The following is a 12053-nucleotide window of genomic DNA, read 5'->3' as shown; positions in this document are numbered from 1 at the left end:
CTAGTGGTTAAGGTTTGTAGTTACAAACTCCAGTCAGTTTAATTTTGAATATGCATTTATTGAAATATAAGCCACAGTGGGTGAAGCCACAGAAAAGAAAATGTAGCATGATTGTGGGGTCAAGGAGCTTCTTCATCCCAAACTCTTCTCTCATGACTGATGCTGAAAACTGGAGGCTGAAAATTCCACCTTGGGCACACACAAGGAGAGCAGTGATGGGGGGAGGGGGTTGAAGGTGAGGATGCTGTGAGAATGGGGGTTAAAACAAAAATCCTGTCATAAAACCGCCGGCTCTATAGTTACTCTGGTCATGGGGAATGTGTTTCTGCATCCCTCTCTTCCTTCCTCAGATAATTATGAACTGTCTCCTTAGCCAGGAACCATGCTAAGTACTAGGGATAAAGGGAAGACATGTTCTCATGGTGCTGAGAGCCAACTGGATGAGACAGAATTAAGATTTGTAGACCCACGGAGGAAAGGAAATGGACAGGTCTGGCTGATGAGGGTAGAGGAAAGAACTGCGAGGAGACTGAACAGTTTCAGAAGCAGCCAAAGCTCAGCCATGCAGGGGTCCTCCTCAGGCTTCAGGGTTTCTGGGGACCACTTTCTGCATGTTCTCTGCAAAAAAAAAAAGAACTTGCTGAGTGCCAACATTGTAGGCCCAGACATGAAAGCCTATCATCTTGACAGATCCTATACTTTCAAAAAAATATGGAACTATGGTCCCATGACCCGAATCACAAACAAGATGGAAGTGAGGTTTCCAAGCCTAGGTGGGGTGCTCAGGAGCACTGCAGACCTGCCCTGGAGGGTGGCTGAAGCAGTGTTCCCAACTGAGAAAGAGGAGCATGTGATCAGGCTCAGATGATCACAAAGAGGCCTCTGGGCTTGACCTTCTGCCCTTCCCTCACTGGAGAACCCGCTCAGTGTGTGGTTTCACAGGACACTGTGGCCTCTTCTCCTGGCAGCAGCGAGGAGGAAGACACTGTGCGGGGTGAACGGTGTGTGGTCCCCTGAGCTCCCCCTCTGTCCCCAGCCCTTCCCCTCCTCCTGTGCCCTGTCCCGCTGTCTTACCACAGGGACCCTGCCCCGTGACCACAGGTCTTCACGCATGCCTCTTCTGTTAAGAAGTTATTTTCGTTCCCTCCAAGGCCGCCATATGTAAACTGCTCACAGTGACCGGTCTTGGCATTGTAGAAGTACCTGGGCCCCGAGGCCTCGCCACGACCTGTTAATTTAGGCTCCAGGCAGAAGGCAGGCTTAGAATCTGCTGCAATGAGAGGGGAATCATCAGTTATGAGGATGGTCATCAGAGCTCTGTAAGAGGTCAAAAACCAGAACCACCAATTTGTTCGGAATAGAGAATGTTAGGGTGGTGGGGGATGGTCGAATTGAAAAGACCATTTGAAAACCTCTTTCTGGAACATAATTATGAGCGTTGCTAGGCCTGACGTGATACAGTTGTAGTTGTTCATTCGCTCAGTCGTGCTGGACTCTTTGCGACCTCATGAACTGCAGCCAGGCTTCCCTGTCCTTCACCATCTCCTGGATACAGTAATCACGTACAAATGTATACTTTGTTATGAAGTACTGAGCAAAATTGGGATAATGCCTCTTATTAGCCTTAAAACTTCTGTAAGGCTTCCCTAGTGGTCCAGTGGTTAAGAATCTGCCTTCCAAGAAAGGAATTCTGGGTTCAATCCATTGTCAGAAAACTAAACCCCAAATACTGTAGCCACTAAGTTGGTATGCCATAACTACTGAACCTGGGGTTGGCAACTAATAACAAATTCACCCCAATAAATGCATAAATGCTAAAAAAACAAAAAAAACCCCACAACTCTACAACATAAACAGGTCACAGGTAAGAAATATCCCTTATGTGTCAATAATTACTGAGTCTGGATGCCTGAGTTTTATAATACTATTAATATTCTCTGCACTTATGTGTATGGTTATTAATAAAATTTTAATAAAATCATTAATAAAATTAATCATTAATAAAAATTTTGAAGGAATCGTGCTATAATGGAAAAAGGCATGAAGAAAACATACCACTGTGTTTACTTCGGTTACCTCACAGGGATTCTATAAATCGAATGTTGATACTATTGATATTGTGATTGTAAGAAGAAATGTACATATTTGTTTTTTCATCCTTTTCCTGACACTGTTCCTAAAAATCTTAGTATTTCTGATGTGATGAGAACAATAAAAGTGTCTTTTGGTATGTGAAGTTGATGAGTTTGGAAGACCCTCATGAGCCCAGAAAAGTGAAAAGTGAAAGTGAAGTCACTCAGTTGTTTCCGACTCTTTGCGACTCCATGGACTGTAGCCTACCAGGCTCCTCTGTCCATGGGATTCTCCAGGCAAGAATGCTGGAGTGGGTTTCCATGCCCTTCTCCAGGGCATCTTCCTGACCCAGGGATCGAACCCAGGTCTCCTGCATTGGCAGGTGGGTTCTTTACCACTAGCACCACCTGGGAAGCCATATAATGATTATATGGCACTTTATACTTTCTTACTCAAAACAAGTAGGTAGAGAAATTGTTTCCAGATTAAACTTCTTGGTGGAAAATGCCCAAAATTCACCATGAAATGTGATTCAAATCTTTATATTCATGACTGGTAATCTCTTCAAAAACCCATATAACATGCATCCCCTGTTCAGATGAGAAAATTGCAGATGTCTTGCCCCAGGACATGGCATGTGATTGGCAGGGCCAGGACAAGATACTCTCAAATTACAGCTCCTCTGATACACTACCTGATTCTGCCAGGAAATCTGGAAAAATAGATAACTGAGAACAGTTTCTGGATGCAATGTCTTACTGTCATTGCTCCCCCTTTTTAGAGCATCTCTGAGCCCCTGAATCACAAGGGAGAATGAGTTTTTCCCAGACGGCAAATATGTGCTGTCCCTACAAACAAAAACCAATTTCCCAAACACCCATTGGATGTCCAGAGAGTCCATTTACTTCTGATTTGAAATTCATGGAGTTACTGCAGATTCTGCAGGTTACGGGCTCAAGACTGTCCTCAGTTCAGATGCCAGCCAAGAGGTTCCAAGTCACTCATGCTTGTGACCAAATGGCTAAAATCAGGGAATCCATGTCCCACCTTCAAATTCAACAACTAAATAGAATCTGCAGCTAAACTTAGGAAAACCTTGCTTACTCTTCCCAGATTGATATACAAAATATAATTCAAGGCAGTAAAATGGAGGAGATGTGTAAGATAAGTGGGGGTGGGGGTGTGCCCAGCCACTGTCTCCTAGTGAGCAGAACACCCTTACATTATCTTCCAGTATTCACCAACCCACAAGCTTCCTGACCCCAGCATTTATGTATTTCTTTCTAGATTTCACTAAACAGGCATAGTCGTTGGATCATTAGCCAGTGGTGATTGCTGTCACTCTCAGCGACCTTTCCTCTCCCCAGAGGTGCAGAAACTACAAACCTTTATTCTCTTCTTTGAGCATTTGTGTTAGGAACACCTCTACTGTATGGTTCTCCAGTTGCCTTCCAGAAATCATCATCTGACCTATGAAAGAGTAAATTACAAGAGCTTCCAGGAGGCCTGGTCCATGAAACAGGGAAAGGATCAACATGGATAAGAAAATAACAGTCAAAAAAGGACAAGGGAAAGGGCTTGGAGACTTTTGTAATATTGTACATCTTTGGTCCCACAGCCTACTACACAAGGGCAGTTTCTTGTTCTCCCTGAAGTTGCTTTCCTCCGTGGTTCCACATCTTTTAATTAGTTTTTAATAATAGAGGAATAATCATTACTTGATAAAGAGATATTTTTATTTGTTCAAAACAAGTAGGTAGAGAAATGCTTTTCAGATCAACATATTGTGGTGGAAAATGGACAAATCTGGCCGTCAAAAGTGAATAAACTTTATATTCATGACTTGTCATCTGTTCAAAGAACTCATGTAACAGGTTTCCCCTGTTCAGATGAGGAAACTGCGAATGACCTGCCCCAGGACACAAGCATGTGGGTGGCCTCATCAGACAAGATACTGTCAGGTCACAACCCATTTGATACGCTACTGATTTGCTAAGAACTTCAAAATACAGATAACTGGTAAGAGTTTCTGGGAGAAGTGTCCTCCTTTCACTACTCACCTCTCTCCAAGCCTCATGTGAGCCCTCAAATCACAGGGGAGGGTGAGTCTGGTTTTTTTTTCCTGACATGAAATATGTGGTTTCTCCACAAACACCATCCAATTCTCAACACTCCACGGGTGAACCACAGTCAGCTGACTTTTGATACCGTATCTGTGGAGTTAGTGCTGATGCCACAGGTTGAGGTGTCAACATTGTCCTGACTTCAGATGTCAGCCATATGTTCTCGAGTCACTCATGCTCTTGACCAAGTGACTAAAAGTGGGAGTTTCCATGACCCCACCTCAATGCTCAATGACAACAGAACAGGCGAATGAACTCAGGAGGACTCTTATTGTTCTAAGGTTAATGTGTAGGATAAAACCCAGGAACCATGAAATGGAGGAGATATTTAGGGCAAAGGAGGAGTGGAGGTGGATGGAGCCTCTATGTCCTGGTGAGCAAGCACCCTTACGTCATCACTATTTGTTTCTACCTCATAACCTCTTGGAGCTTATATTGATGGGTTTTTTTTTTTTTTTTGAGGTTTCACTAAATAGACATATTTATTAAATCATCGGCCAGTGGTGACCAATCTCAATCTCAGTGCCCTCCCTTCTCCCCACAAGTAAAGAAAGTTCAAACCTTTACTCATTGTTTGAGCCAATCCTTTTATTTCATCCAATCCCATTCCTTTAAAAATCTCGGCAACTATAAAAGACAAAAATTCCAACATTTTCAGGAGTCTTGGACCATGAACCAGGAAAGGATCAAACATGGATAATAAAATGATAGTCAAAAGTGGACAAGGGAAAAGGCCTGGAGATTTTGCTAATATTGTATCAGCCTTGGTCCCATGAACCAGCCACACAAGGGCTGTGTTTCATGCTTTCCCTGCAGTTACTCTGCTCAGAGGTCCCAGGTCTTTCTGATTAATCTTTATAATAGAGGGATAATCATTATTTGACACATAAATATACTTTCTGGCCCCAAGGAAGTAGGTATAGGAATTTTTTCAAAAGTACATATTGTGGTGGAAAATGAGCAAATTGGCCATGGCATGCGAATAAACTCTTTATATTTATGTCTGGTAATATGTTCAAAGAATCCATGTACCATGTACCTGCTATTCAGATGAGGAAACTGTAAATGACTTGTCCCAGAACACACAGCATGTGGGTGGCAGGGTTGGGACAAGAAATTGCCCTGTCTCAACTCATTTGATATAATACACTATTCGGCCAGGAACTCTGAAAATATCGATAATTTGTGAGAGTTTCTGGGTGCAGTGTGCTATTTTCATTACTCCCCTTCCCAAGACTCTCGCCAGCTCCCAAAGCACAGGGAGAGTGAGTCTGGGTTACCCTGACACCAAATATGTGGTGTCTCCAGTAAGAAATCCAATACCCCAAACACCTACTAAGTGTACAACAAGTCAATTTACTTCTGATATGAACTGAAGGAGTTAGCACAGATTCTGCATGTTGAGGGCTCAAAGCTGTCCTCAGTTCAGATGACAGTGAAGTGGTAGTGATTTGATAAAGTATCTAAAACTCAGAAGTTTCACTACCTCACTCCATGTTCAATAACTCAGTAAATCTGATGACCAAACTCAGGAAGACCGCTCACATAGGGATATCACATTATCATAAAGGATAAATCTAGGCACAGCAAAATGAGTGAGATGTGCAGGGCAAAGTGGAAGTGGAGGTGTGGGGAGTCTCCACACCCCAGGGAGCACAGGGCCCTCATGTCACCGCCGTGTGTTACCACCCGAAAAGCTCCCTGAATGCCCATAGTCATGGATTTGTGTTGAGGTTTCACAAAACAGGTATATTGACTGAATCACTGGCCAGTGGCGACTGTTCTCAATCTCAGTGCCCTCTCCTCTCCCCAGAGGTGCAGAAAGTTCAAACCTGCAGCCACAGCATCGAAGAAAACTGAACCCAAATCTATTACTGAGCGCTTCTCAAGTCGTCTTCTATGGCTTGTCTCCAGACCTATGAAAGACAGTAAATTCCAGGAGTTTCAGGAGGCCTGGCCCATGCACCAGGACAAAGATCAAATATGCGTAATAAAATAATAGCAGTGAACAAGGGATAGGACAAATATGGATAATAAAATAATAGTCAAAAGAGGACAAAGGAAAGGTCCCGGAGACTTTACTAATATTTATCAGCCTTGCTCCTAGGGGCAAACCTACACGGGGCTGTGTTTCTTGTTTTCTCTGCAGTGGCTCTGCTTATCCATCAGGCCTTCTGGTTGTTTTTCATAATAGAGAAATAATCATTATTTGAACCTAAATATCTTTCTTGCCCAAAGCAAGTAGGTAGAGAAATTGTTTTCAGATCAACACATCTTGGTGGAAAATGCACAAAATTCACTATGAAATGTGAGTCAACTCTTTATATTCATAACTGGTAATCTGTTCAAAACCCCATACAACACGTACCCCTCTTCAGATGAGAAAACTGCAGATGACTTACCTACACGGCATGTGGGTAGTAGGGCCAGGAGAAGATACTATCATGTTACAACCCATTTGATAAGCTACCTGATTCTACCATGAAGTCTGAAAATACAGATAGCTGAGAACAGTTTCTGGGTGCAATGTCTTACTTTCATATCTCCTGCTTTCGGAGCATCATCTGAATCCCCAAATCACCGTGAGTCTGGGTTTTTCTCTGACAACAAATATGTGGTATCTTTACCTACGGGAACAAGTTTCCCAAACACCCACGGGTGTCCAGCAAATCAGTTTACTTCTGATTTGAAATCTGTGGAGCTACTGCAGATTCTGCAGGTTGAGGGCTGAAGACCATCCTCAGTTCAGATGCCAGCCATGAGGTTCAGAGCCACTCATGCTTGTGATCAAATAGGTAAAATCGGGGTATCCATGACCTCAAATGCCTTTCAAATTCAACAGTACCATAGAACTGCCTGCTAAATTTTGGAAGATGCCTTGCTAACTATTCCCAAATTAATATACAAAATATAACTCAAGAAAGTGGAATGGAGGAAATGTATATGGCAAAGAGGAAGTGAGGTGCCCAGCCTCTGTGCCCTAGTGAGCAGAGCACCCTCATGTCATCTTTCTGTATTCACCAATCCACAAGCCCTCTGGGACCAGTATTTATGTATTTCTTTCTAGGGTTCACTAAACAGGCGTATTGGTTGGATCATCTGCCATTGGTGATTGATGTCACCCTCGGTTTCCTCCCCTGCGCTCAGAGGTGCTAGAATGAGAGGTGGTGAAAACTGTAACCTCAAAATGTATATTTGAGGTTTCTTGGAGATCAACTGCATCTTGAGGTTACCTTGAGTCACATTTTTTACTCTGCCTATAAAGTCAGTAAATTACGAGAGTTTTAGGAGGCCTGAACCATTAACCAAGAGAAGGATCAAATATGCAGCTTTTTATTACTACACTACAATGAGGTTCAGGGACAAGGCAGCGACCAGGAATAGAGAGTCTTAGAAATGGGGTCCTTGATCTGGTAGACTTTGGTGGGATATATGCATATTTAATATAAAATTTTAATATATATCCTCATGAGAATCATGATGTCAATGGAGATAAAAGTTTGCAAATTAAGACTTCCCCAGTGGTCCGGGAGATAAGAATTGGTCTGCCAATTCAGGGGACGTGAGTTTGATACCTGGTTTGGGAAAATTCCACATGCCTTGGGGCAGCTAAGCAGGTGAACTGCAACTACTGAGCCCAGATGCTTAGAGTCCCTGATCTGCAACAAGAGAAGCCACCACGGTGAGAAGCCCACAAACCACAAAGAGAAAGTAACCCTGTAACTAGAGAATATTCTTGCATAGGGAGGAAGATCAATGCTGCCAAAACCAACCAGATAAACAAAAATCCTGACCAATGTGACAGGAGAAATCCAGAGAGGGTTGGCAGCATCCACCTCACACCTGCCCTCCCCCTTCCGTGGACTTCCGTCATTTCCCCAGAACCTGTACAGGAGAGGTGAGTCCGGACCTACCTTGGTCCTGGGTATGGTGTTCATACACCGGGGTGCTGTCCACCAGGATGACCAGGAGGAAGAGAAGGGCTGCGGAGATGCAGAGCTGGTTCATCTTGGTGGCCTTGCAGGAGGGCTCCTGAGGATGCTGGGGATGGACAGACTGAGCTTTTAATATCCTGGCTGAGGGGTGGGATCAGGAAATGAGGAGGGGAGTGGGGAAAGGGAGGAGCTGGGTCAGTCTTGTTTATTGCAAAATCTCCCTCCAAGGCAAGCCTCCTGCTTCTGACTGTAGGGACCAAATGTCCAGTAACAGCAGTTCTCAGATTTGACTATGCCTATGGTCTCATGTAAACACAGATTGTTATCAGACAGGTCCAGTTTTGTCCAATATGATCCCTCAGGGAGCATCCCAGCACCTACAGTAGTGCGTGACACACGATGTATGGTCAGTGGGTGGATGAGAGCAAATCACAAGACATATGAGTGAAAAGTAGTGTGTGAGCCCAGGTCCTCCTTTTCAGCCTCGGGCACGTGTCATCACATCTGGGCCTCAATACCCTGACCCCCCTCACCTACTTCAGATGACAGGTGTGACACAGGTCACCTTCCACAACCACTGCCCCAGCTTCTCCACTAGATGGACATTTGCCCTTCATCAGGCATTGGTCCAGGCAGGGACTTAGCTGGAGAAGGTGATTTCGCTCTGGCATATAAGCCTGTTTATGCATTGAAAAAGCAATAGGGGGAGGAGGCAGAGGGGAACTGGTGAGCTGAACATGTCTCCACAGCATAACCAATAGCTGCCCCTCACGTAGTTTCACAAACAGAAGAGGTGCCTGCCTAAGTGGACCTCAGGGGACCTTGGATGATCACCTGGAGTCACCTCCTTACTCCTGCTCTCTCCCTCAGTGGTTTTGGGGTCACATAACCTCAATGTGGGGGCCACCTCTGCATTTTCCTAACTTTGTTCCTGAGGATTTAAATCTCCTAGAATCCCGTGTCTTCAGGTATCACATGAAGTCCATGCTGCCCACATCACGTGGTTGCTGTGGAAGCAATGGATGCAACAGGCATGTATTCCTTCTCCTTGAGAAGTCAGTGTCCTTTGCAGTGTAAGTAATAACAGCAATGGGTAATTACTCCGGGTAAAAATTCTTCATTGTGGCAGGCATTGTCCTAAGCACCTGACACATGTAATTCATCTAATCCTCACAACTCTTTAAAGGGGAGAAACTGTTGATATGTCCTCATGTTACCTAGGAAGTACCTGAGATAACAAGAAATAAAGTAATTTCCTTAGCTCATAACTTGTAGAGAGAGGATTGGACCCAAAGATCTGACTTTCAGAGTCTGTGCACGTGACTCTGCTGCACTGCAAGCTGTAGATTACTGTGCGTACGTGAAGGGTGTTGTTGTTTAGTCGCTCAGTCATGTCCAACTCTCTGAGACCCCGTGGACTGCAGCCCATCCTCTACCCCTCTGCAGTGCTGCCTCCTGTCTTAGCCCAGGCCCTGATAGCACCACTGTGGGTCAAGATAGTCCGCCCCCATCTTGACATTGTTCTTCTTTGCTTTGAAGCTGCCAAATACAAAGGACTCAAAGATCCCAGACTTGGTGTTATAGATGCATCTGGTCATTTTAGCCTTGCAGGGATCTGTGAATGGAGACTGCAGGCAGAAGTCAGGCCGCAGAGCTGTAAAGATGGGAGGATCTTGGTCAAATAGAGGATGGTAATCACTGTTTCGGAGAAGGCAATGGCACCCCACTCCAGTACTCTTGCCTGGAAAACCCCATGGATGGAGGAGCCTGGTGGGCTGCAGTCCATGGGGTCACTAGGAGTCGGAGACGACTGAGCGACTTCGCTTTCACTTTTCACTTTCATGCATTGGAGAAGGAAATGGCAACCCACTCCAGTGTTCTTGCCTGGATAATCCCAGGGACGGGGGAGCCTGTTGGGCTGCCGTCTATGGGGTCACGCAGAGTTGGACACGACTGAAGCGACTTAGCAACCTTAGCAATCACTGTTTGGTCTACAAGGTGAACAACTGAAACCACCGGTTTGTTTGCAATAGAGATGGTTGGGATGCAGGGGGTTGAATGTGAAAAGGCCCTTTGATATCCTTCTGTCCAGGGCATTATTACCAATGTTGTTAGGCGTCACAGAGACAGGATAATGCTGCAAATAATTACATATTGTTGCTGAATATCTATAGATTAATTGGCATAATGCCACTGACTAGCTCCGAAAGAACAAAAATGGAGGATGCGTATTAGGAATATTCTCCACATACTGGTAATAATTAGAGCTGGACAATGGTCTGTGGGTTTATAATACTATTTTCTGGATGTGTGTGATAAAAACTTTTTACCATTACAAAATAAAGTGTGAAGTTGGATAACCAACAAGACCTATTGTATAGCACATGCAAAGCCTCTCAGGGTTGTGTGGCATCCTGGATGAGAGGAGAGTTTAGGGGAGAATGGATACATGTATATATACGGCTGAGTCCCTTTGCTGACCACCTGAAACTATCACAATATTGTTAATTGACTATAGTCCAATACAAAATAAAGAGTTAAAAGAAAGAGTGGGAAGGCATTATGCTGCACTAGAGAACTGCATGGAAGAAGAGCCACCAGTGTGTTCACTTTGGTTACATCATGGGTGCTGGAATAATGGAATACTGAGGCAATGTTGACACTGTGACTTATATAAGAAATTTCCTGCTCTCCCTGCACTTGCCTCTGCAGGGCAGAAGCTCATTTGCCACTCAGTGTTCTGATGAATTTCATAACAGAAATAATCATGATTTGACAGATAAGTTTTTTCAGAGGGGTGAAGAAATGTAGGTATACAAGTGTTTTGGAGTAAAACATTCTAGTGTAAAATGGACACCACTGACCACAAATGTGTAAACTCTTTCTACTCATGACTGGTGATCCTTTCAAAAAACTCATGTAACTGGGTCCTCATGTTCAGGTGAGGAAACTGCAGATGACTTGCCCCAGGACACAAAGCATTTGAGTGTTAGGATCAGGATAAGTCACAACCTGTTTAATCAATACCTTATTCTGCCAATTATTCTGCCAATGCAGAGAACTGGGAAGGGGTTCTGAGTGCTCTGCCCCACATAATACAATTGCAGAGCGCTGACCTTCATAGTAGACACAAATGGTAGAGAAGAGTCAGTTTGAGATTTGTCCCTGATTCCAAACATACAGGGTCTCCATCAGCAGTACCCAGTTCTCCCAAACCCACTGGGCATCTAGGAGTCGATTCACTTCTGACACTAAATCCACAGAGGTGACCCAGATCTCACAAGGGAGGGCTTGGTCCCTGAGGACTGCCATACTTTCAAGTGTTGATAACAAGTCCTGCCATCACTGACATTTGTGACCAACTGGCTATAAATTCGGAGGTTCCATGACCTATCTGTCATATTTAATTATTTATTAGAAACCCTCACAGAACTCAGAAAAGCCCTTTACTTACTGACCCAAGTTATTATAAAGCATAAAACTCAGGGAAAGCCAAATGGAGGAGAAGTGTAGGATAAATGGAGAGTTGGAGATGCTGAGCCTCCAGGCCCTCTTTGGTTATCCCCGCTCTCAATCTCTTGATGGGATCATCTCCTCTGAAGCTCTCTGAACCAAATGTTCATGTGCTTTAATTGAGGGTTGGAAGTAGGAAAGTTGATTGAATCTTTGGCCACTGGTGACTAAACTCAGTATCAGTCCCCTCTCCTGTTCCCAGAGGGAATGGGGGTTAATAGTTTAAACCCTCTAATTGCCTGATGGTATGTTCTGGAGTCCAGTCCCATCCAGACACTATCTCAGGTCCCATCCTTCACTCATCTCATGATTTTGAATATATAGAAAATTCCAAGTGTTTCAGGGGTCCTGGGGGCATGAATGGAGACAGGGATCAAATCTGCAACTTCTTATGACACTACAGTAGGTA

General features: G+C 44.2%; 1 protein-coding gene across 1 annotated transcript; it reads right to left on the bottom strand.

The window, feature by feature from the left end:
* Positions 1-617: 617 nt before the first annotated feature.
* LOC145532345 (trophoblast Kunitz domain protein 1-like) lies at positions 618-8204 on the bottom strand. The gene is made up of 6 exons (XM_081557140.1): positions 8111-8204; positions 6029-6112; positions 4764-4823; positions 3460-3543; positions 1075-1270; position 618 (listed from the first exon to the last, which is right to left on the bottom strand). Coding segments are annotated over exons 1-6 (519 nt in total).
* Between the last annotated feature and the right edge of the window lie 3849 nt (positions 8205-12053).

The sequence above is a fragment of the Giraffa tippelskirchi genome, chromosome 13 (genome assembly GCF_054371585.1).
Source record: "Giraffa tippelskirchi isolate mGirTip1 chromosome 13, T2T-mGirTip1v1.2.pri, whole genome shotgun sequence".
Classification (NCBI taxonomy): domain Eukaryota; kingdom Metazoa; phylum Chordata; class Mammalia; order Artiodactyla; family Giraffidae; genus Giraffa; species Giraffa tippelskirchi.
Note: the sequence above shows the minus strand (reverse complement) of the source record. Positions and strands in the feature narration are given on the sequence as shown.